The sequence below is a fragment of the Phyllobates terribilis genome, unplaced genomic scaffold (assembly GCF_046119375.1).
Source record: "Phyllobates terribilis strain yellow unplaced genomic scaffold, ASM4611937v1 Scaffold_1__5_contigs__length_1240528914, whole genome shotgun sequence".
NCBI lineage: Eukaryota > Metazoa > Chordata > Amphibia > Anura > Dendrobatidae > Phyllobates > Phyllobates terribilis.
Genome location: NW_027362761.1, coordinates 1,060,622,876 through 1,060,649,716, shown reverse-complemented (window position 1 = coordinate 1,060,649,716; position 26,841 = coordinate 1,060,622,876). Strand labels below are relative to the sequence as shown.

Here is a 26,841-nt window from a genome sequence, read left to right as displayed (position 1 = left end):
TTCTCTCCTACAGTCAGTGCCAAGGAGGAAGAGAGCATTTTGCAGAAAGGAGTTGTAGTGGCGGCATTGGACTCCGTGTTGGAGAATGGGATTCTGAAAGCTCAAGATGATGCTCCATCTAACACTCCCCATGGGAGGTTGTTCGTGCCTAGAGCCTTTAGGAGAGATTTGTTTGTGGAGTGTCATGAGTCTCGGTTGGCAGGTCATCCAGGAATTTCGGACACTAAGAGACTTATCAGTTGCAGTTTTTGGTGGCCTGGATGGCAGAGGGAAGTCATCAAGTGGGTGCGTCAATGTACTGTGTGTGCTAGGTCAAAGACTTCACATACTCCTGCTGCGGGGTTGCTTTGCCCTCTGAAGGTTCCTAGTGCGCCTTGGACGCATCTCACAATGGATTTTATTACTGATCTTCCTGTGTCCGAGGGTTTTACTGTCATCTGGGTGGTCGTGGACCGTTTTAGTAAGATGTGTCATTTGGTTCCATTCATTAAGTTGCTCTGCGCCAAGACACTCGCTAAGGCGTTTGTTAAGGAGATTGTCAAGCTCCATGGCGTTCCCACGGATATTATTTCTGATAGAGGACCTCAGTTTGTGGCTCGCTTTTGGCGTGCTTTTTGTGACAGGTTGGGAGTCCATTTGTCATTTTCGTCTGGTTATCATCCTGAGTCTAATGGACAGACTGAAAGAAAAAACCAGGATGTTGAACAGTTTTTGCGTTGTTTTGTGGCGGACAATCAAGAGGTGAGGTCTGAGTTTCTGCCTCTCGCAGAATTTGCTCTTAACAATCATAGATCTTCCTCTGCTGGGTGTTCTTTTTTATGTTGTACTGGGAGACATCCGTCTTTTGGTTCGTTCTCCAAATTGGGGTCGGCGGTGCCGGAGGAGGAGAATTTTTCCGGTGATTTGGACAGAGTTTGGACTAATGTATGTTGCAACCTTCAAGAGCCTAACAAGAAGTCCAAGAAGTGTTTTGACAGGAAACGCAAGGAGGTTTTGTTTACTGTGGGTGACATGGTTGGTTGTCCTCGAATAACCTGCGGTTGAGGATTCCCTCTAAAAAACTGGGTCCTAAGTTTGTGGGTCCATTTAAAGTGCTTCAGGTTGTTAACCCGTCTGCTGTTAGGTTGGATGTCCCTACTTCCTGGAAGATTAATCCTGTGTTTCATGTTTCCTTGTTGAAAGAGGCTGATTTATCTGATAGGGACGCCACTGTCACAGTTCCTCCTGTGGTGGAAGACGGCGAATATGATATTTCTCATATCTTGAATTCTAGATGGCATAGAGGGAGATTACAGTATCTCGTCTCCTGGAAGGGTTTTGGTCCCGAAGACAACTCCTGGGTAAGGACAGATGATGTCTCTGCTGCTAGGCATGTTAAGGCTTTCCACAAGTGGTTTCCGGATAGGCCTGGGCCTGGAGCATCCTTGAGGATCCTCATAAAAGTGGTGGTACTGTTAGAACCCTCCTGTTTGTTTTTTTCCATCTTGTGTTTTGCGGTCACGTGACCATCTGCCTTTATATTCCAGCTCCGCCCTTTTGACTGTGCTGGACTTCAGTATTTGACTGTTTCTCTAGCCAGGTGCTTCAGTGCCTTTCTCTGTCAGTTCGCTTGGTCCTTCTGGGACCTCTAGTACTTTTTGTCAGTTTGTCTTTTTGTGTTCTTCAACTACTTTTCTGTTTAGGAGGTGTCCCATTTTTGTCCCAGTCCTTAGTTCTTTTAGGGACCCCTCCCTTAATGCTATAGGTCTACGTTCAGACTAGCCGAGGACTAAGGCGGGTCTGTTCACTAGGAACAGGCTGCCCGCTACATCGTAGGGATTCAGCTTAGTCTTACTGTAGGGAAAGCTTTCCCCTATCTTTCCTTAGTTCATGTTGCAGATCATAACAATAGGCAGTTTGTTGCTAACTACTGAACTATTCTGCTCGGTGACGATTTCTACCGGCTCAGAGCGGTCACGGACCACTCCTGACAGCAATTCTCCTGCTTTATTTCACAGCTGATTCTTTCTGTGAGTTAAAACATTTCCCTGACTGTTCTTAAACAATGTTTTACCTCAAAGAAAGAATCAACTGTGATCCCCTGCTGTGATGTCTGTATACTCTTTTGCTTCCTCCCTTACTCAGGAGCTGTGGTATGATCAGACCATGTCCCTGCACGGTCAGACACAGCCATTACACAGCACACAGCAGGGGCACATGTATAAGATTATCTCGGCACAGGAACATTTTAATTAATCACATCCAATTGTGGAACTTATTATTATTCCAAGATCTATTGGTTAAAATGGTTGGGAAAACCCCTTTAACCCTAGAACGCATACCTGGGGCCTCGCAGGCCCGCCATGTTAATTGTTTTCTATTTTCTGCAAGATTACTTTAGTTAGAATTTTGAAACTCCAGGTATTCCTCAGGTATATAGTTGTTTGTCATTTTTGTTTGAGTTATTCCATGTTATTTTCACATGGGCCTAAAAGGCCCCAGGTATGTGAAAAAGTAGATTTTTATGGTCATGCGTTCTAGGGTTAACTTGTGGGTTAGTTGTAAGAGCTAATTTGCATAATGTTTTTTGGAGAATTTTTTTTCTAAGAACTTTGTGTTGTGTTATTTGCTTGCTATTTCCTATGGGAATTCATAAATAAATAGATATCTGGGTGTTGCTATGAGTCTTCAGACACTTCTGTACATACAGTTAGTGCTAACAATTTAAGACATTGTAGGGAAATTGATATTTTTTAATAAAAAAAGCATAAAAATGTCTTGTTTTTTTAAATCAAAACATGATTTTCCAAATAATCCTAAATATACTCCTTTAAAATATATGGTATGTAGTACTGAATATAACATTTTTTTTAACAGACAAGCTAATGAAGAGTATCAAGTACTTGCAAATTCTTGGCGATATTCTTCTGCATTTTCCAACAAACTTTTCTTCACCATTGTGGATTATGATGAAGGAGCAGATGTTTTCCAACAGGTATGTTCCTTTTTTGTTCTTGTATATATAAATCATATTTAAAGTGACCTACTAACAAAAAAAGACTGAGAACCATCCTTTTTCCAGAGGAAACACACCCACCTAAAGCCGGAAGCACAAAGTGTTATTTCCTGTACAGGCTTGAGCAGCCCATGACATTTGCTGTTTGAGTCCTGAGTACGGGGCTATGGTGAAGGAACCAACTCTCTTAGAACCATGTGCCCCAATTATAACTACAGGGATACTGGTGTTTTGCATTGATAGAAAAGTTAAAAAATGGATGTTATATATAATTTTTTTTATTAATACTGTCCATCATGAAATAGATAGAATAAGAAATGTAATGCTAAAAGATGTAATCAATCTGGCATATGATACAATCTAGGAAATTCTTCCCCTTCAAAATGATCACAGAAATATTTTAATGTAAGATTCACTTTTTATTCACTATACTTATCTATTTAAAGAGTTACCATTACTTAAATTATTATTTAAGAAATTAATATTACATATGAAAACGTAAATTTTTGTATTATATCTTATCAGAGAAATCTGCTTCTGTCAGGACTGATCAGTTATTATCAAAATTCTCAATTCCAGAGTAAAATCTGTATTCAGTGAAGATTGTTGAAATAGGTGATGGCAGTTGCTACGGATAAGACTTTATGTGGAAGTGAGAGGTGTAAAGGAGGGAGGAGCTAAAGGGCAGAGCTCCTCCCATCTACATAGAATCTTATGAGCACCAACTGCCATCTCCTATCTCAGTAATGTAATATTCTGTCTTCACTGAATACAGATTTTACCCAGGAATTGAGAATATTGAAAATGAAAGATCAGTCCTGGAGAAGAAAGAAGCAAATTTCTCTGATGTGAAAATTACTAACTTTATAATGTATCTCATGTATTATTGATTTATTAAATAAAAATTCTAATGAGAGGTACTCTTTAAACACAGTTTATCATTTTATAAAATAAACCTTCATGTTAGTAAAATTAGTAAAATTTTTTAGTATACTGGTTTATTGCCAGTATAAATGCACAGAGCAAATCAAAGGGCTTAAAAATGTTAGATTAAGCAGAATCATTTTCCTGTCAATATCTGTAGTAGTTTATTTTTCTAGTCCTGAAATGTATATTTGTCAGTCTGCAAGATTTTCTACATGTTCCTGACACCAAAATTCTTGAAAAATCCCACAAAGAACACAGCGGTTAATCTCTTGCATATCTATTCTATACTCATATGGGGAACAGCTGGGAATGGGAGGGCTTTACGAAAAGTGGTTGGGCATATCAACCTTTGTATGTTACTGCAGATGGGGTAGAGATGAGGGAGGCTCCTGCTGCAGCTAGTAGTCTTATAGTCAGACACAAGAAAGCGAGGAGGAGGAGGAGAAATGACTGAGCTTCTGGGACAGGTAGACAAAATGTTTATAGTTTTCAGTTTTATTTGTAATATAAAAAAATAGGATCAAAGGACAATAGGATATTAAGAAAGGAAGTACTGAGATATTGTTATGCTGTGTGTGAACGGGATTTGTAAAAATGTAAAGCATGACTTATGATATTGCTGTAAGCAGCATTTTAGGCTGATCTAGTATATAAGGCGAAATGAACAATACTGGAGTGAAGAGTGATCTATCCCAAAAAATTCTGTATGAAAATGTGTATTGAAAAATTTGTATGAAAAAAAGTATTCTCAATTATTTTGCAAACTCAAGTTTGTCAATAAGATATATGAATAATGTGTTAAAATTCTGTATGAAAATTAAAAAAAAAATGTTAAATTCCTTACAACTTCATTGCCTCCATTCTAGTGAGTTATGTCTCACCTGGTGATGTGGATCCTCGTAGCCCTATACCTGGATCAATACTTGTGATATGGAATGGAGAAATAGCTTTAGTACTTCAGGGAGATCCAAATGGAACCACGAAAGCTGTGGTAGCGGAACAGCAGCAGCAGCCATCTGTACTCACCGGATCAGATAAGATGATGCAGCAGAGTTACATGAAGAGCAATAAGGATTACAGAAGTGTAGACCACAAGAAAGCAGTAGACACTTAGCCATGAGGAAGTTGAGTTACTCAAGCGGTTTTATGGCAGGACTGGACCAACAGTGTATCAGAGTTTAAGTTTGTGACTGTCATGCTAGATATAGGAAGGACCTAGTGAACCACAACGAAAAAAGGGGGAAACCCAGCAACTAGGGAAAGGGAGAGTGCAGAACCCTAGGCAGATCTAAGAACACCCTGACTCCCCTCTTGTCCCTAAATAGGTTCTGCGCCTATCGCCGAGCAGGATACCTTAGCCCTGGTTGTCCCTAGAGCTAGGTCCTAGGAAGGGGCAGGGGAGGGGTGAGCAATAGTCAGCCCCACTGCAAATAAAGACAAACAAGGGAAACCGACAAGGGGATTCACTTAGCTTTGACAAGACACCAGAGATATCACGACTGTAATCTACAAAGGAACTCCAAGAAGAATCTAGCTGACAGCTAGAACTCCAGACCTGAACAGAGGAATTTACTCTATCACAAGCGATTCTCTGGAGAAACTGGGGGTATTTAAAGATCCAGCAAGGGTGTGTTAATTAGCAGCAGAAGGTGGAGATCACAGCTGGGTCATAGAGAGAGAGGCATTATGAAAGGATGAAGAAGGTGTCTGCAAGGCCAAGTGCAGCGACCTTCTACAGACGGATCCAGAATGACTGTCTGTCAAACCTGATACACCCGTGACAGTGACATAGCACTAAGTCAGTGATATAGTTGTTTGTCACGGAGTCTAATGTATAGCTTACAGCGTAATAGCAGAGTAGACTCTGTGATACGTATAGCAAAGTTGTCGGTGATATGAACAGCAATATACAATTGACTTGTACAGATTACGGGTGACATTAAAGGTGGAAAAAGTTCTGAAATAATTCTTCTTGCTATGATATTTTTTTTTACAGAACAAAATCCTGGCATTTTAACAGGGGTGTATAGACTTTTTATAGCCACTGTATGTGCTTGAAAAACCAGTCAGCATATAAAAAAAGAACCAGAGCTACAAGACTATGTATTTACTTCATATTCTGATGAAATGACAGCTACACGTTAAGGATAGATCAATGGTAATTGCTAAAAAACTCATAAAAAATATGTTAAAAAAATTACCTGCTTAATATTTAGGAAAGATGATCTCATTTTGAGTTCCACTATAATAAGATTATTCAAAATTTGGCTCCAGAATGATTTAAAGTTTCCTGCTCCTTTGAGGTAAAGTCAGGCAATACTTAAGCCTGTCATGTTCTTGATTAATTACTTCTTCCTTATTTGTAAGTTCTAAGCCCAGATCTTCCTGGCCCCCTGCAGCACGAGTAGAGAGATCATAGCGGCGCGCCTGCCCCTGCTGCTGTACGGAATCTATATCCTCTGTACAGATCCTTGCTGTACCGCACCAATTAAAGCCTACAACATGTCTGTTGTTAGGACCTGCATACTGAATGTGGATTGCTAGCAGCTGGAACTGGCAGGCTGTGAAGACTTGACTCAGCGTGGCTTATATAACATTTATTTATTTATATTAACTTGACTTTTTAATTGGCCATTTCTTCTTATTGGCATCTACCTGTTCTAACATATATAATAAGTCAGGCTAAAAATTCGACAGTCTTAAAGGGGTTATTCAGGACTTCAGTTATTTCTTTCTATGGGGCTAAGAACTTACAGGCAGGTAGTTGGTAGTTACCTGCCTGATCTGCCCGGCAATGATCTCTGCCAGCTCAGGCGGTGACTCTCCTGCTTTTTTTCATGTCACGTCAACTTAGTAGCTTCTTCCCTTCCGGTCTGCTCTGTCGCCATGGCGTCACGGCCAACGTCATACTGATTCACAGCCACCTCCCCACAGTTGAATTGGAGCCGAAGAAAAGGCCACTGGAAGCAGGAGAAATGCCGAGAGAAGCGGACACAGACCGCACTGAGTCAGCAGAGATGGTCACCAGGCAAAAGAGGCAGGTAGTTGGCAACTACCTGCCTGTAAGTTCTAGGCCCCATAGGAAAAAATAGCCCAAGTCCCAGATAACCTGTTTAGTTGGATTTTCTGATTTACAGTACAGACCAAAAGTTTGGACACACCTTCTCATTTAAAGATTTTTCTGTATTTTCATGACTATAAAAATTGTACATTCACACTGAATGCATCAAAACTATGAATTAACACATGTGGAATTATATACTTAACAAAAAGTTGTGAAACAACTGAAAATATGTCTTATATTCTAGGTTCTTCAAAGTGGCCACCTTTTGCTTTGATGACTCCTTTGCACACTCATGGCATTCTTTTGATGAACTTCAAGAGGTAGTCACCGGAAATGGTCTTCCAACAATCTTGAAGGAGTTCCCAGAGATGCTTAGCACTTGTTGGCCCTTTTGCCTTCACTCTATGGTCCAGCTCACCCCAAACCATCTCGATTGGGTTCAGGTCTGGTGACTGTGGAGGCCAGGTCATCACTCTCCTTCTTGGTCAAATAGCCCTTACACAGCCTGGAGGTGTGTTTGGGGTCATTGTCCTGTTGAAAAACAAATGATGGTCCAACTAAACGCAAACCGGATGGAATAGCATGCCGCTGCAAGATGCTGTGGTAGCCATGCTGGTTCAGTATGCCTTCAATTTTGAATAAATCCCCAACAGTGTCACCAGCAAAGCACCCCCACACCATCACACCTCCTCCTCCATGCTTCACGGTGGGAACCAGGCATGTAGAGTCCATCCGTTCACCTTTTCTGTGTCGCACAAAGACCCGGTGGTTGGAAACAAAGATCTCAAATTTGGACTCATCAGACAAAAGCACAGATTTCCACTGGTCTAATGTCCATTCCTTGTGTTCTTTAGCCCAAACAAGTCTCTTCTGCTTGTTGCCTGTCCTTAGCAGTGGTTTACTAGCAGCTATTTTACCATGAAGGACTGCTGCACAAAGTCTCCTCTTAACAGTTGTTGTAGAGATGTTTCTGCTGCTAGAACTCTGTGTGGCATTGACCTGGTCTCTAATCTGAGCTGCTGTTAACCTGCGATTTCTGAGGCTGGTGACTCGGATAAACTTATCCTCAGAAGTAGAGGTGACTCTTGGTCTACCTTTCCTGGGGCGGTCCTCATGTGAGCCAGTTTCTTTGTAGTGCTTGATGGTTTTTGCAACTGCACTTGGGGACACTTTCAAAGTTTTCCCAATTTTTCGGACTGACTGACCTTCATTTCTTAAAGTAATGATGGCCACTCGTTTTTCTTTACTTAGCTGCTTTTTTCTTGCCATAATACAAATTCTAACAGTCTATTCAGTAGGACTATCAGCTGTGTATCCACCAGACTTCTGCACAACACAACTGATGGTCCCAACTCCATTTATAAGGCAAGAAATCCCACTTATTGAACCTGACAGGGCACATCTGTGAAGTGAAAACCATTTCCGGTGACTACCTCTTGAAGCTCATCAAGAGAATGCCAAGAGTGTGCAAAGCAGTCATCAAAGCAAAAGGTGGCTACTTTGAAGACCCTAGAATATAAGACAATTTTCAGTGGTTTCACACTTTTTTGTTAAGTATATAATTCCGCATGTGTTAATTCATAGTTTTGATGCCTTCAGTGTGAATGTACAATTTTCATAGTCATGAGAATACAGAAAAATCTTTAAATGAGAAGGTGTGTCCAAACTTTTGGTCTGTACTGTACATATTTGCGGTCACATGCTGACTAGTCACATTCGGCTTCTCTCAATAGAGGAGAATTGAGAGAAAGCCGGTATGTGAATGCAAGCATGCAAATAGCATACATGCAGCCATGTCATGGCCCACTTGCACAGAGATACAGGGGAGTCATGACAGTGTGTGCATCGCACACTGTCACAATTTAGTAGTCTTCAGTCACATAGTGTGACTACAGACTTTGCTTCTTACACCAGAAAAACCCTATGATCAAGAATTATTTTGAAGAACATCCTTGGCTTAGGTCAGTCAATTAAAAAGGAATTGATTTATCAAAGGATAAGAAGCAGAAGACTAAACAGAGACTGAATCACTTGTGAGATGACTGAGTGATTATCTAGCCTTACGCTACAAGTCTGCAGTCACTCTGTGACTACAGACTTGTGAATTATCACATCGCACACATTGTCCACACTGTGTAAGGATTCTCTGGCTCTGGGAGCAGGTGGCCGTGGGACCATAAGTATGTGTGACGATACACGTAAAATCTTAAATGGCTTGATGATTAGATTTCTTAATCCAAGAGAAATACCTTATTGTGTTTTATTAGAGATTGCTGGGTGTTTTATTGGTGTTCTGCTTGCTCCTCTGTTTATGTACACTAATTTAACTTGTAAAGTGTCCAGCATTCCACTAATCTCATTAGTATCTCAGAATCCTCTAACCATTGTTCAAAAATCGTCTAGGCCCATTGTGTAAGTGTTGAAAGAAGTTCCGGCGGAGCCTTCACCACAGGGAGTCTCACATGTAGACCCAGGTGATGTGGTCGACCTGAGAAAGATACCTCCACTAATGCACACCTAGCTTTGGGGGAGGAGGGTGAGAGGAGTTCTGCCATTCAGGGGGCTGATCCCAGAGAAGCAGAAGGGACTTGTGTTTTTGGAGCAGACAGATTGAATCTTGGGACAGAGATTCAGAAAGACTTCACAAGGAGAATGAGAGACATCCTTCAGGAAAGTAGATAGATTGCATGGCATCCAAAGAGACACAGATTTGTATTCTACATGATTCTAGTCTAAGGGTACCGGCCCTGACTGGGAAGATTCGGATCTGCTCCATTAACCATCAGAGAGACATGGATAAATTTTGGGGAGTCCAGGAGAGGACAAAGAAGTCAACTGGCCCCATGGATATGTGTTTTGGGGTTGCTAGGAGGGACCCACCATTCGCCTGGCCCCATGGAAACTCTCAGAGAGGCCAGGATGGGACCCTCGGGTCTCCTGGCCTTGTACCTCGATGGACTGCTAGCTTCCTAAGTTTGCCACTCCTTTCTCTCTGTGGGCCTGCCAGAAGGGGGGGGCCACTAGTTGAGGTAGTCGGCCCTGGAAGTCTGCAAAATCGGAGCTGTTCTATCCCAGGCGGACGGCGAAGGAAGGGTGAGACTGTGTAATGTTGGGTTGGGTTTTTGCTGGGACAGTTCTGTGTGTTTATTGTCCGTTTTGTGGTTCAATAAAGTATTGCCACGCTGTTTTACCCTCACCCTGTGTTGTCTGAGTAGCGTTTCGCCCACGGAAGTCCCCGGGTCTTCACAGTATGCGATTTGTATACTTCTGGCCACATTACGACTAGACTTGCAGTGAGCGAGGCCACGCCCATCTAGTCGGCACGTGATCACATGTATGCAAACCACATACTTGTGGGCAGACACCCGCCTTTCCTGTCGCCATCACCTAGAGAGTCCTCACAGTGAATGGACAATCCCTTTAATGAAAGGATTATTTTATAGCATTAGGCTGTTGTTGCCGCTCAGCTGCACAATCCAAAAATGTACACCGTATTCCTGGACTCATCACTTTCTATCAGATCCTGTTTACAATGATCTAGGGATGTTGAAATTATTTACAGTCATCCAAACATGTCTAAGATTGTCTTCTCAAAGGTATCTTGTCTTTACATTCATGATGCCTGAACCACTGGCAGCATGAATCAGAGCCTGGTTGCAGGATTTCTACCACAGAAAGCATAGTTTGAAAAGACTGATGTGTTGCATAGGAATAGACCTGTCTTGTTTGGCGCGTCACCCTACTCCACTCCAGATTACTGACCAATCTCTCCCTATGTTCAGGCAATAATCTGGCTTCCGTTGACCTGGTGACAGTTCCGATTTAAAGAGTGAATGAGCGCGTTAGTCCAAGTGTATTCAGCTACAGCTTATATTGAGCATTGTGAGATCTTAGCATCAGGAGAGACACTGAGGACCAGTCATTTAGGCTAAGTAGGCAGAAAATGAGTTTAACCTTTCAGAAAGGATTATACAGTCTTTCTGACATTTTGATTTTTAAAATAAATACACCCCACACTCATCAGGTCTAAGAGACCAATGTCACTTCTTCTGAATTGCTCAACGGTTTTAAATGTTAGGGCAGTCCGCACACTGCTCTGCAATGACATTTTCAAACATCATTGCAGAGTAAGCACCCACACAGGTTGTACAGGTGCGTGATAAGGAAGTCAGCTGTCAAACACAGCCCAACTCCTCATAGATAAGGCAAAGATGGTTTATTGCCATCTCTGCATTCTTGACCGCTGTATACACAGCACTGAACAAGCATTATGTATACATTTTAGGAAGCACTGAGAACGCTTCCTCCTCTGGTTCCAGCGATAATGTGATCACCCAGAGGGAGCAGAAGCAAATAGGTGCTACAAAACCAGATCAGCTTGGTAATGCAGACAGGAGAAAAACGCAGCATCTTAAAGTTACAGCATATTCGAAGCGATTTATAGAAATCTCCTGCCCACTGTGCTTTTTATTTACTCAGCATAAGCTGACCTGCGGTACGTGATTCAGGTAAAAAACGCACAGGTGCCTTTAGTGTGTTTCCGCAGTGAAAACACATCAAAAATGCATTTATTCTGCACATGACTTTATCAATAAAGTTTTGTCAAAGACAAATACCCAGGAGTATCGAAAACAAAGCAGCTTTGTTTAAAACCTGACAAACCAACAAGAGTCAAAATTCATAGCGTCAAAAATGTTATAAAAAGACATACAAAAAACGCATTCAGAAAGGCAAAAAAGTAACGCTAGTAACCTATTTAACTTAATATTGTAGGTGAAGAAAATCTGCAGTAGCAAAAACTCATCGTGGGAACGTAGACTTAAGCCTCACCACTACAAAACAGCTTTTCCACTTGCAGGTGTAAACCTGGTTAACACACGCCGAAAGGGGCTCGCATCATTGCACGCTTCCATTGGCATGCCCATGACGTAGTCGTGGAGTTCTGATGGGTTGCCATGATAGCCAGGAGTCTGTTTCCTATCATTACGATCCTCCTTTGAACGCTGGCCTGTGGCTGGCATCCATTGGTGATCGTGATTTTCTCCATACATAACAGTGCTGATGCTATGTATAGCACAAGCGCTCAGATGATAGCAGCTTCAAGTCCCCTAAGGGGACTCTTAAATAGAGTAAAAAGCAAAAAAAAAAGTTTTAAAAATGTAAATAAAAAATTGTTCAAATCACTCTCCTTTTGCCTCTTTGAAAATAAAACAAAAAACAATAAAACATACACATATGTGGTATCGCTGCATTCAGAAATGTCTGATCTATTAAAATATAAAAGCAATTAATCCGATCGGTAAACAGCATAGCAAGAAAAAAAATCAAAACACCAGAATTACGTTTTTTGTCTGCAGCCACATTTTATTACAATGCAAAAACAGGCAATCAAAACATCATATTACCCCTAAACGGTATCCGTAAAAACATCAGCTCAGGGCACAAAAATAAGTTCCACACAGCCCCAGATACTGAAAAATTAAAATGTTATGGGTTTTGGAAAATGGGGACAAAAACAAAAAAAATGTTCATACAAATTTCAACATTTTTTTCACCACTTAAATAAAATAAAACTATACATGTTTGGTATCTGTGTACTGGTGCTGACCTGGAGAATCCTATTTCCAGGTAAGTTTTACCATCTAGTGAACATGTTAAATAAAAAAACAAAAAAACAATTGTGTAATTGCACTTATTTTGCAATTTCACTGCACTTGAAACTTTTTTCTCGTATTCCAGTGCACTATATGGTAAAACCAATGGTGTTATTCAAAAGTACAACTCGTCCCACAAAAAACAAGCCCATATGCGGCTATATTGATGGAAAAAGAAAAACATTATGGCTCTGGGAAGAAGGGGAGGAAAAAATGAAAAGAAAGAAACCTGAAAATGGCCACGGCGTGAAGGTGTTAAAGCAGGCGTCCCCAACCTGTAGCTTGGGAGCCAGATGTTGCTTGCGGTCCCATGAGTTGTTGCTCGCGGCTGTTAGGCAGCTTGGTTAATTAGCTCTAGGGTTTATGAAGAAGTATAAAGAGCACATCTAAAAATGGTGAATTTTGTGAGTAGCCCTGCACAGAAGAGCAGATCTGGATGCACATATACTGGTCTTGGGGGTTTTGAGATAATTTTGAGTATGGTACACTGGAGACAGGATGATACTACCTGTCAGAGGAGGTGCTTGAAGCTGATGCCACAGTGTGTTGGGAGTGCTTGATGGGGGAATACTGAATGGGGTGTGACAAAGTCACTGGCAGTGTGTTAGAAGGGAAATATGTTTCACTGAGGCTGTTAGCTTCAGTGATGTGAAACATGGAAATTTCTCCTGCACATTAGGTTTAGAGAGGGTTAACGACCCAGGTTTACAGGGGCATATTTTTAGTGGTTGGCGAAGTGCAGGGCGGGACACCATCCACCATATCTCCAATCCAGGGAGTGGTCTAGGCTTTAAATAGCCAGCCTTTACGATCAGGTATGTTCAGTGTCTGGAGAAACCTGTTCCAGAGAGGAGCTTGCATGTGCTATGCTGAACCGTGTGGGCTTAATGGTGAGTGCCCGGACCCCGACCGGTTTACGGACTGTGCTGCATCTTCGTATTTTGTTTTGCCATTACGCCAAATGGGCCGTGTTTACTTTATGGACTCCAGGGTGATTTTATGACGTTTTAATAAATCAACCAGAGATTTAAAGAGACGGTGTACCTTGTCTACCTCCGCAAACATCCGAGCTTGTCGCTTTACTATAGGGGGTATTGTGGGAACACCTGGATCATGGTATTCTGCTTTGGGGTGATTTCTGTGGGAAAGATTTGGTTATCATTATCCACATATTATGGGCTTTGGTTGCCACTACTGTGAAGTGGACAGGAGCTGGATGTGGTTCGCTACCTTAACTCGGAGCTGAATGTGGCTCACGACCCTTTCTCAGAGCTGAATATGGCTCTCAGAAACGTTGGGCACCACTGTGTTCAAGGAATTTACAAGCTTGAACAGTATTGAACTGAGGTGGCAAGTACCCAACAGTAACATTGGCTGTGAGGGCCCACTGTTCAGCTACATGCGAGTATTACATTACTCTCTTTCACAAATGTACAGTGGGTATGGAAAGTATTCAGATGCCTTTAAATTTTTCACTCTTTGTTTCATTGCAGCCATTTGGTAAATTCTAAAAAGTTCATTTTTTTCTCATTAAAGTACACTCTGCCTTGACTGAAAAAAAAAACAGAAATGTAGAAACTTTTGCAAATTTATTAAAAACTAGCTATACTACCCGGCTTCGCCCGGGTTAATAACTGATGTTAGCAAAATAGAATGTGTTAACAAACATTTATTCTCCCCACAAAAAACACAAAACAAATAGATAGAAAGTTCATTGGCTCTTGAGGAAGCTGTTCTAGTTCTCTTGTCTGCAAGCCTCGCTTCCCTCTCCTCAGAAAGTTCATTGGCCCTTGAGGAAGCAGCTCTTGTTTTCATGTCTGCAAGCCTCGCTTCCCTCTCCTCAGAAAGTTCATTGGCTCTTGAGGAAGCAGCTCTTGTTTTCATGTCTGCAAGCCTCACTTCCCTTTCCTCAGAAAGTTCATTGGCCCTTGAGGAAGCAGCTCTTGTTTTCATGTCTGCAAGCCTCGATTCCCTCTCCTCAGAAAGTTCATTGGCTCTTGAGGAAGCAGCTCTTGTTTTCATGTCTGCAAGCCTCACTTCCCTCTCCTCAGAAAGTTCATTGGCCCTTGAGGAAGCAGCTCTTGTTTTCATGTCTGCAAGCCTCGCTTCCCTGTCCTCAGAAAGTTTATTAGCTCTTGAGGAAGCAGCTCTTGTTCTCTTGTCTGCAAGCCTCGCTTCCCTCTGCTCAGAAAGTTCATTGGCTATTGAGGAAGCAGCTGCTGTTCTCATGTGTGTCAGCCTTGTTTCTCGGTCTTCACATTTTTCATTGGCCCGTAATGCAGCTTTTCTTTTCGCATCAGCTGACATTCGTGCCATTAAATTCCTTTTCTTATGAGGCATTATTGTGGTAAAAATAGTCTGTAACTGGCAGTTTCTATATCCTCTCTCATCGAAATAATGTGACTGACATCAGCCTTTCCACCAACACACCCTAACTGACATCTTATTACCTTAGTCAAGCTTTGTTATACTGAGAATGTCTTTGTTGCCTATATTAACCAATCACAGCTCAGATTAATTAACTGTAGCAAAATAGAAGCTGAGCTGTGATTGGTTGCTATTGGCAGCCTGATAAATCTTTGTGAGATGAGTTTTGTGTGTGCTGAGGGTGGTATATGTGTTCAAGCACGTGGTAATGTGTGGCGCATTTTGTGTGTGTGTTCATATCCCCGTGTGTGGTGAGTATGAGTATCCCATGTCGGGGCCCCACCTTAGCAACTGTACTGTATATACTCTTTGGCGCCATCGCGCTCATTCTTTAATTCTCCCTTGTTCACATGTGGCAGCTGTCAATTTGCCTCCAACACTTTTCCTTTCACTTTTTCCCCATTATGTAGATAGGGGCAAAATTGTTTGGTGAATTGGAACGCACGGGGTTAAGATTTCGCCTCACAACATAGTCTATGACGCTCTCGGGGTCCAGACGTGTGACTGTGCAAAATTTTGTGGCTGTAGCTGCGATGGTGCAGATGCCAATCCCGGACATACACACATACATACATACATACATACACACACACACACACACACACACACACATTCAGCTTTATATATTAGATGAAAAACTGAAATATCACGGTCATAAGTATTCAGACCCTTTGCTCAGTATTGAGTAGAAGCACCCTTTTGAGCTAGTACAGCCATGAGTCTTCTTGGGAATGATGCAACAAGTTTTTCACATCTGGATTTGGGGATCCTCTGCCATTCTTCCTTGCAGATCCTCTCCATTTCCGTCAGGTTGGATGATGAATGTTGGTGGACAGCCATTTTCAGGTCTCTCCAGAGATTCTCAATTGGGTTTAGGTCAGGGCTCTGCCTGGACCAGTCAAGAATGGTCACAGAGTTGTTCTGAAGCCACTCCTTTGTTATTTTAGCTGTATGCTTAGGGTCAATGTCTTGTTGGAAGGTGAACCTTTGGCCAAGTCCTGAAGTCCAGAGCACTCTGAAAGAGGTTTTCATCCAGAATATCTCTGTACTTGGCCGCATTCATGTTTCCTTCAATTGCAACCAGTCGTCCTGTCCCTGCAGCTGAAAAACACCCCCATAGCATGATGCTGCCACCACCATGTTTCACTGTTGAGATTGAATTGGGCAGGTGATGAGCAGTGCCTGGGTTTCTCCACACATACCGCTTAGAATTATCACCAAAAAGTTCTATCTTCATCTCATCAGACCAGAGAATCTGATTTCTCATAGTCTGGGAGTCCTTCATGTGTTTTTGAGCAAACTCTATGCGAGCTTTCATATGTCTTGCACTGAGGAGAGGCTTCCGTCGGGCCACTCTGCCATAAAGGCCCGACTGGTGGAGGGCTGCAGTGATAGTTGACTTTGTGGAACTTTCTCCCATCTCCCTACTGCATCTCTGTACGTCACCCACATTGATCGTGGGGTTCTTCTTTACCTCTCACCAAGGCTCTTCTCCCACGATTGCTCAGTTTGGTTGGACGGCCAGGTCTAGGAAGACTTCTGGTGGTCCCAAACTTCTTCCACTTAAGGATTATGGAGGCCACTGTGCTCTTAGAAACCTTGAGTAATGCAGAAATTCTTTTGTAACCTTGGCCAGATCTGTGCCTTGCAACAATTCTGTCTCTGAGCTCCTTGGGCAGTTCCTTTGAGCTCATGATTCTCATTTGGTCTGACATGCACTGTGAGCTGTGAGGTCTTATATAGACAGGTGTGTGCCTTTCCAAATCAAGTCCTGTCAGTTTAATTAAACACAGCTGGACTCCAATGAAGGAGTAGAACCATCTCAAGGAGGATCACAAGGAAATGGACAGCATGTGACTTAAATATGAGTGTCTGAGCAAAGGGTCTGAATACTTATGTCCATGTGATATTTCAGTTTTTCTTTTTTAATAAATTTGCAAAAAATTCTACATTTCTGCTTTTTTTCAGTCAAGATGGGGTGCAGAGTGTACTTTAATGAGAAAAAAAAAGAACTTTTTAGAATTTACCAAATGGCTGCAATGAAACAAAGAGTGAAAAATTTAAAAGGGTCTGAATACTTTCTGTACCCACTGTACCTCTGCTTCTATATAAAAGTATACTGAGCAGTTGGTCAGATACATGATGAGATGCTGCATTTATATGTACATAGTGAATAAAATGTATTGTGCCAACTACGGCTTATGTTGGCGGGTTAGAGGCTTATTCCTGCAAAGAGGCCCCCCTGGGGATTCACCTGTTCCCCTGTGGGCCAGTCCAAGCCTTGTTTGAATGTTTGTTGAATATTTGTATTCACGCAAGTCATTTCTCACGCATGCATCACTATGCTGTTACTCTGACCCCTGTAAATAGACTTTATTAGAAACATGTAAAACCACAGGTAGCTAAATGTATTCATATACATGCTGACATTTCATAGAAAATGTTCTCTTTTTTTTTTTTTGTTTTATATTGTCATAAATCATTTTTGGACACAAAAAAAGAATAAAAAACGCCAGATTTTTCACCCTGAAGAAAATCAAATGTCATGCACTTTTCAGGATACATTAGATAGAAATGTTTTGTTTGCAGTAAGCCCTTTATTGATCTGACTTTATATATACCGGCCATATGCTTACTTCAGTTCACTCTGTTAAGATACCAAATACATTTTCTAGAGAAAGACAATTTAGGAAGAAAAGAGCAGATGCAGTTTTTATGTTACTATTGTGCATTAACATAATTCACACCTTTCTGTAAAGACGACCATCTGTTATAGGATAAATTCCTTTGCTTCTCCATAAATATTAGTTTAGCACTAGTAAAATGAAATAACTTCCTAAATGAATGTTAAATATATTACACAGAACATTATAAGTGGTGCTTTAGTTGGTTAATTAAGTGAATACTTCATCAGCAGCCCTAATCTTCATAAAGTATTCTGCAATTTAACGGTGCAGCTAAAACCATGTAATCTCAATAGATATTAGCTGCATAAACAGGCAAGGCTGCCCTTTGATTGCTATACAGGCATATTTTAGTATCCGATGATCCATGAAGGCATTCTCCAATACAGAGCTAAAATATTGTAGAATTTAAAGGGTTATTCCCAAAATAAAATGGGTTTTCATAGGATTGGGGATAACTTGATGATTGTTGGGAATCCTACCATTGACTTATAAATGCATGTGTATTTCTCTGGCTGGTCAAGAAGGACATATGATTATTTGTATAACCCTGATAGTTGTGTTCTCTTGGTTGTGAAACAATGATGTTTGTTACTATGCTAATTGCATATTAGCAGCTGAATGTTGATTTAAAGAGCCCTCTGCTATAACAAACTATGTAAATTGATTAATGAAAAAACAAACAAAGTAGCACTCTGTAACGCTGAGTATGTGAATATGAAGTATGAAATATGAATAGCATTACTGCTGTAGAAAATTGAAATAAATGAAAAATATTTGAAAAATTTTAGCGTGCTAAAATTTTTCAAATATTTTTCATTTATTTCTATTTTCTACAGCAGTAATGCCATTCATATTTCATACTTCATATTCACATACTCAGCGTTACAGAGTGCTACTTTGTTTTTTCATTGTATATGGAGGTAGCTCCTCTTAGTAAGCACCTGTTCACACCTATTTCTTATAGTGGAAGTGCCGTCATTTTCTTTGTTACTTTATGTAAATTGATTAGCTCAAACAATGAGACCTGAGTGAGCCCTGCACTTTTACCTCTGACTGATGACCTTAGCCACATATGTAAATATAAAAAAAGGGTTTTTCTTTCCTGCGGCAAAGAGAATTGAAAGAGTCTTGACAAGGAGAATCAAAGATTGGACTCTCTCAGACCATCAGCTTGGAAGCATGGCTTCAACCAAAGAGACACAGATTTGGATTCTACATAATTCCAGTCTAAGGGTATATGGCCGTGACTGGAAAGATACGGATCTACGGATCTGCTCCATTGACCGCCAGAGAACCCATGGATACATTTGGGGAGACCAGGTTGGGACGATGAAGTCACCTGGCCCAATGGATATGTTGTTTGGGGTTGCCAGGTGAGACCCTCTGGTTGCCTAGAACCCATGGAGACATTCTGAGAAGCCAGATTGGGACCAGCCGGTCATCTGGCTCCATGGAAACTCTCTTAGAGGCCAGGGTAGGACCCTCGTGTCTCCTGGCCTTGTACCTTGATGGACTGTCAGCTTTCTAAGCTTGCCGCTACCTTCTCTCTGTGGGGGCCCACCAGAAGCGGGGGGCCACTGGTTGAGGTAGTTGGCCGTTGGCCCTGGAAGTCCCAAAGTCACAGCTGTTCTATCCCAGGCGGGCCAGCGGAAGGGTGAGACTGTGTAATGTTGTACCATCTTGGGTATATGCTGAGACTGTTCTCTGTGTTTATTGTTCGCTTTATGGTTTAGTAAAGTATTGCCACACTGTTTTACCCTCGCCCTGCATTGTCTGAGTAGTATTATGCCCACGTAAGACCCTGTGTCTTCACAAAATTCATTACCCATCCTCAGAAAAAACAGAAAACCATAAATATCCAGAAATATATTCTTAAAGGGAATCTATCACCAGGTATTTGCTACCTCATCTGTGAGCAGCATAATGTAGGAAAAGAGACCATGATTTCAACAATGTATCACTTACTGTATCTTACTGGGTGCAGCGGTTCTGAAGCAATCTCAGTACTTGATGTAGAATGCAGCAGAGCTCAAAGAGCTAACTCCGCTCTCTATGTACTATTGTCTATTGACAGTGAGCTGTTTATCACAGGAGGGGGCGGAGTTGGACCAGGAGGCAGGCGGCAGCTAAACACAGCAATGATTATGTCCTAGTGATAAAATCTTCATTATATCTAAACAATAGCACACAGACTGATAAGTGACACCTCATTGAAGTCCATGTTTTAACCTATCTCACGCTGTCCTCAGATTACATAGCAAAAACCTGCTGACAGATTCCCTTTAATGACTAGCAAATTTTTGGATACAGCAACAAGAAGTTACATTTCCGTATAAGAGTGTGATTGCTGCCTCTTTAGTACTGATTGCATTCTCTGTTCATTTTCAACTTTGTTAGAAACTTTAATTAAAAAGTATTAGATTTTCATTAAGATTAGTGGTTTGAATACAGAATACATTGAAAATAAGTTGCTAATTTGGGAGCAGAACTTGTCACTATGGGATTACCAGCATTTAAACAATGCATGAACATTTTACAATGTAGATTAAACCAAATGACTTTTGCTGCAGAATCAGATTTTGCACAAGTCCAATTTTATGTCAAGAATTGAATGTCCTTGACATGTAAAGGTCATAATATAATGATTAAGCAAAATGATCAGTCTTACAGAGACAACAGAGACGGCATGAGTCTTACTGCGATGGCATAAGTCTTACTGCGACGGCATGAGTCTTACTGCGACGGCATGAGTTCATACTGCGACAGCATGAGTCTTACCGGCGACGGCATGAGTCTTACCGGCTGCGGCATAAGTGTTACCGGCTGCGGCATAAGTGTTACCGGCGGCGGCATGAGTCTTACCGGCGGCGGCATAAGTCTTACCGGCTGCGGCATGAGTCTTACCGGCGGCGGCATGAGTCTTACCGAGACAACACTTCTAGAGAAATGGTTGACAATCACAGAATCCAAATACCTCTTTGGATTCTGCAACTTTCCTGTAGAACTAGTACAAAACCTTGTTATGTGTCCAGGAGCAGAGAATGTCATCCAACACAACTACTATATTGTTGTGGGAGATAATTCCATGTCTGTCAGGTACATCGGCTGTAGATATGCCCTTGATTTCGATCAGACTGACGTACCCACTAGGTTATCTTATGGATATTCTTGTTTAATATGGCAGTGAACCATCATTTTATACAAGTTTTGGTTGCATAAACGATTGCATAAAATAATACATAATAAATTTGTAATAGCGCAATAAATCATCTGATTAATAATTAAGACAGACTGGTAAAATAAATGTCCTTAATTGGTTGAGCAGTCTTTATGATGCGTGGCTTACGCACTAGATATTATTGTAGACCATTTGTCCTTGGCAGAAATAGAAGTTTGGACATTTTACACAAAAAGGGAATTTCATTCCTTCTCGTTCTAACAAACCACTACCTTGAAGTCAGTATAGCAGAAGAAAAACATCATGAAGACAGATGAGAACCATTTGGTATTTCTGGTTGTTTTCTACTCTGCTATCCCTGAAGAAATGTTACTATTTTTTCACAATGTATAGTCATATATGTGACACTACACTGTCTATAGAGTTTACTCAGGAGATGTAATACTGAATTTGTAGTCCTGTTTATAACCACAGATACGTTACATGGCTAGAAAACTAAGTCAGATCAGCTCCAAAATAGCAGAACTTGTGAATTGTTCCCTCTTTGTAGCGGTTAGTGCTTACCAAAGACTGGTACAAGGAAATACAGCTGGTGAACGGGCAACAGGGTCATGGAAGCCTAAGGCTCCTTTACAGGAGTGGTCAGTGAAGACCAGCCTGTGTGGTTCAATCCTACAAAAAATTGCTGTTGCAAAATTTGCTGAAAAAAGTAATTCTGGCTTTGCTAGAAAGGTGACAGTACATCCTGCCTTCTACTGAAAGAACTTACAGTGGACATATCCACATCTAAATTGGACCATGGAGAAACATAGGAAAGTGGTCTGGTCTGATGAATTTTGTTTTCATTTACATCCTGCGGACAATCATGTATGAAAGCATTGCTTACCTGGGAAAGAGATGACTCCAGGATGGAGGGAAGAAGGTTTGTTGACAGAAGGAACATTCTGCTGGGAAACCTTGGGTCTTAACATTCATGTGGAAGTGACATACAGTACCACTTACCTACACATTGTTTTAGACCAAGTAACCCCTTCATGGCAACGGTATTCTCTATTTGCAACTGATTCTTTCAAGATGATGCACCCCACAACACATCGTTCTCTGTTCTCTGCCAATTTTGCGGTACATGACAAATAAATCAAGGTGTTAACTTTACCTCCAAATTTCCCAAATCTCAATCTGATTGAACATTTGTGTGATATGTTGGAAAAGCAAGACAAGTCCATCGAGGCTCCATCTCACAGCCAATAGAAACCACTGAATACTTCTAGAGAGCTTGTGGCATCTGTGCCTTGAGTGGTCCGAGCTGGTTTGATGACACAAGGGGGACCCAAACGATATTAGGTTTTATTGTTATCAATGTACAATGTAGTACCTACACTACATAATGTTCATAAAATATAAGTCAACTTTACAAATAATGTCCCCTGTCTATAATCTAATCTACAGTCATTCTCCTCCCAATTTTTCTTTACAGTGTACAAAGTATCTCTCCAACTCTACACTCTTCATTGTCCTTCCTACCTTCTCTGTCTCCCTCCCCCTACCTGTCCCTCCCCCTTTCTCCACCTGTCCCTCCCCCTTTCTCCTCCTGTCTCTCTTTGCTCCTCTTTCTCCCTCCCTCTCTCTCCCTCACTCTTTCTTCATCTCCCTACCTGTCCCTCCCCCTTTCTCCACCTGTCCCTCCCCCTTTCTCCTCCTGTCTCTCTTTGCTCCTCTTTCTCCCTCCCTCTCTCTCCCTCACTCTTTCTTCATCTCCCTACCTGTCCCTTCCCCCTTTCTCCTCCCTTTCTCTCTCCCTCTCTATTATCTCCTCTCTATTCTCTCTTCTCTTTTTTTATTTTGTGTTAGCTTCTAACATGTTATGGAGTCCTTCATCTGTCAGTTTTTCTCTGTGAAACATTTATAGGATGCTCCTTATAATGTATTTATTTAATCAGCCAACTTGAACTTTCTGGAATGAGGAAAATGAGCCCTAATGGCCTAAAAGTTTGTTTCCCCTAGAAAGCACATTTGTGTTTAATCTGTAGCTCTCGGTCTGATGTTAGGCTGCTGACATTCACCTTTTTGACTTTATTTTCATCACTTGCTCTACTCTCATTTAATGTAATACTGCACCATCCAGACATCTAAATTAATCTGTACTTTTTGATATTTTTGATACAATTTACTGTCCTACATTTCTCAACTTTCCAGACTAACCTCAAAATGTTTTACATGCATGAAGAATGAATCTGTGTCTAAATTCTTAAACAAAATAAAACTTCCTAGATCTAGCTATACTGCACACTAATCCATATAAATCAAACATTATATTTTACATGGATTTTGCTGCTTTTTTTTTTTTTTTATAAAACAATGAACATCTGTTTGAAGTCACTAATTGTGGTTGGAAGCCGTGCTATTACATTACTATCGCTGCAACTATAGGATCATTGATAATGGTATCTTTCTATAGTATAGACCAGTGATTTTCAACCTTTTTTGAGCCGCGGCACACTTTTTATACTTAGAAAATCCTGGGGCACACCACCAACCAAAATAGCACAAAATGACACTAAAACAGTCATATTATACATATAGTTAATAATATAGATTCTAAATTTATTTTACTCACTCAGTGTGAAACCTGGGCCTATTTCGATAAACACAAAAGGGATATCCTGGCAGGAATGGTGGAAAGACACACACGAAGCTCTTCCTCAACAGTTCTCAGTTTCTCCCTGTTTTTAGTTTTTATCGCAGTCAAGCTTGAGAAGCCCAGCTCACATAGATATGTGGTTGAAAATGGGAGCAATGTCAAAATAGCTTTGTTGGCCAGAATGGGGAACTCCTTGGCAACAGATAACCAAAAACTGTCCAAAGGAAGATCAGCAAACTTTAGCTTTAAACCGCGATCTTGCTTCAGTTCAACGAGTTCCTCTTGCTCCTTTAAAGTCATGTCCTTTCCAGCAACGGATAATGAGCTGTATGGGTCCCTAACCCAGTCAGGGCATTCTGTGAAGGCTGAAGAGAAATAGAATGATAACTTCTCCTCAAGAGTTTTCAAATGTCTGCCAATCGCTTCGCACATTGCAGCAGTATTGTCATCATGCAGTTTCTCGGTGAGTGGGAACATCTGAAGGTTGCCACCCTGCACATGTTGTTGCTAGAGCTGCACCTTTAAACGGAATCCGTTCATTTTATCAGTGCTTGTAAGCAGGTTTTCATTTCGACCTTGCATCCGTGTGTTTAGTTCATTCAGATATTGAAATATATCAGCCAGGTATGCCAGCTTTGCACACCACTCATCACTTGCAAGCAGCTTTGAATAATCGGACCTCTCGTTTGTAAGAAATATTTTAAGCTCCTCTCGCAACTCATACACACGGGCCAGCACTTTGCCGCGTGACAGCCAACTGACATCCGTGTGGAGCAATAAGATTTTATGTTCCGCTCCCATTTCTGTACACAAAGGCGCAAATAAGCGACATCTCAAAGGTCGCGTCTTCACAAAGTTCACTATGCGCACAACATCATCCAACACAGGAGCTAGATCTGCTGGTAAGGTCTTTGCAACGAGGGCCTCACGGTGCAAGAAACAGTGGGCAGCAAGAACATCTGGGTTTCTTTCTTTAACCCTACTTACAAAGCCTTTGATGCGCCCGACCATGGCTGCGGCTACATCAGTGCAGACACCTGTGCAGTTTTCCCATGTAAGTCCACTTTTATCAAGATATTCCGATGTGACTTGGAATATTGCCTCTCCTGTTGATTTTTCTGTCAGTGCCTTGCAAAATAGGAAGTTTTCTCTAATGGTTTCACCATCCACAAAACGCACATTGGCCAACAACTGACAATGTCCACTGATATCCGTCGACTCATCAAGTTGCAAGGCAAATTTCTTACTGATGCGCACCTTTTCCAAAACAACTGTTTCAATGTCCGCAGACAAGTCATCAATCCGTCTGGCAATTGTGTTATCAGAGAGAGGCACTTTAGCTATCTCTTTAGCTGCTTCAGGGCCAAGCATCTCATTTACAATAGCTTTACAAGCTGGTAGTATTAATGTTTCTGCCACAGTGTGGGACTTTTTTGATTTAGCTATGAGTTCAGCAACAAGGTAGCTAGCTTTGAGGGCTCTCTCATTTACCTTTGTATTTTTTCTCAAAAAAGTTGCCCCTTTCTCATTGTTTGTACGTAAGCGTACAAAATACTCCATCGGTTTATTTTGAACGGAAGGGTGTTTCGTTTGGAGATGGCGTTTAAGTTTGCTTGGCACCATAGCGCTATTGGAAAGCTTCTCACCACACACCAAGCACAGTGGTGTTGGTGCTGTCGCATCCCCAGTGGAAGTAAATCCAAGTGAAAGATAGCTTTCACTGTATTGCCTTGAGCTCACCGTCTTTTTTCTTTTGTCGAACTCTCATACTAGGGCCTTCATTTGGGTTAGAATTGTGTCCAGGGTCCTGTTCGGCATTTGCCTTTTCCATTCTCAAATACTTCTCCATCACTGCTGAGATAGTGTGCGCAGCCACACACTAAAATAGAAGAGTATTACATTATCTGCCACACTTAAAGGACCTCTGCTAGGCATATTTCATTCCTGAGGGCTTAAAAAGCAGCTCTCGTGGTGACAAGAAGCTGATTTAAACCCCCCAAGAGTGAACTTCGCGAGAGCTGTATGTGTGTGATAATAACTTATATTAGTACGGTCTGCATTTCCTGCTTGAATTGACACTAGTGACGTAGCACTCAGCTTTCTCTATAAGTAGAATAGAGCCGGCTGCCAAGTGCTACGCCACTAGAGTCAATTCAAGCAGGACATGACTGCTGAAGAACGGTACTAATATCATTTATTATTCCATACATACAACTCTCACGGAGTTCACTCTTGGGGGTTTTAAATCAGCTTCTTACCACCACAAGAGCTACTTTTTTAGCCCTCAAGAGTGAAATATGCCTGGCAGAGGTCCTTTCAATAAATTATTTATTTTAAAAAAGTGAAATAAAAAAGGATAACCCCCTCATATATTCAATCCCATGTAACCTCATAAATACAGTCCCACGTATATGAGCACATGATTATCAGCATCATATACTGTGGTGATGTGCACTGTACAGCGCCACAGTATATGGTGCTGATTATTATGTGGCTCATATACTGCAATATAAAGGGGTACAATGAGAAGTACTATGGCCATGAGGCCAGAGTACAAGTGCCAGCTCATATACTCAGCATATGAGCTGGTACTTGTAGTACTCCAGCCTCATGACTATAGTATTTCTCATTTTACATTTCTCATTGTTATATGCAGTATACTGCTGGAGTACTAAAAGTACCAGCTCATATGCTGAGTATTCTGCCAACAGTTCATATACTCAGGCAAAAGCTCATATAGTCAGCATTATTGGCGGGCATTACCTTGGCGGCGGGCAAATGCGAGAGTCTCTCCGCTCTCAGGATGACGCGCCGGCCTCTGTGACGTCATTAAGTCGCGCGAGGTTCAAAGCTTGCGCATGTGTTATTGTACACGTCTCCTACATTGTAAGAAGGCGTGACTGCGCATCGAGCGCATTGCCGGGAAACAAAACACAGGGGGCACCATAGTTTGGGGAACTTTCCCCGCGGCACACCCGACCATGTGTCGCGGCACACTAGTGTGCCGCGGAACACTGGTTGAAAATCACTGGTATAGACTATAAAGGGGTTGAGATATTTTTTGATAAAGCGTATTAATTGTAAAAGAAAACTCCCATTGCCATATTCTACTGTACGTGTATTTAACATTCTGTGTGCACATTTTTTAATGTATATTTTCCTAAGTATATGTTTTTAAATGAAAGTACGACTTCTTTATCCTGTGGGGCATATTGGGCAAAATGAAAACATCCATTTCTGTTGGTTGCATTGCAGAGAAAAAAATAAA

At 41.4% G+C, this 26,841-nt stretch overlaps 1 protein-coding gene across 1 annotated transcript in view; it reads left to right on the top strand.

Annotated features, from left to right (window-relative positions):
- TUSC3 (tumor suppressor candidate 3) overlaps positions 1-26,841 on the top strand; it is a 417,133-nt gene that overhangs the window by 261,463 nt on the left and 128,829 nt on the right. The window contains exon 3 of the mRNA XM_073645422.1: positions 2,857-2,974. Coding sequence (XP_073501523.1) covers positions 2,857-2,974 — 118 coding nt within the window. The remainder of the gene's footprint in view (positions 1-2,856; positions 2,975-26,841) is intronic.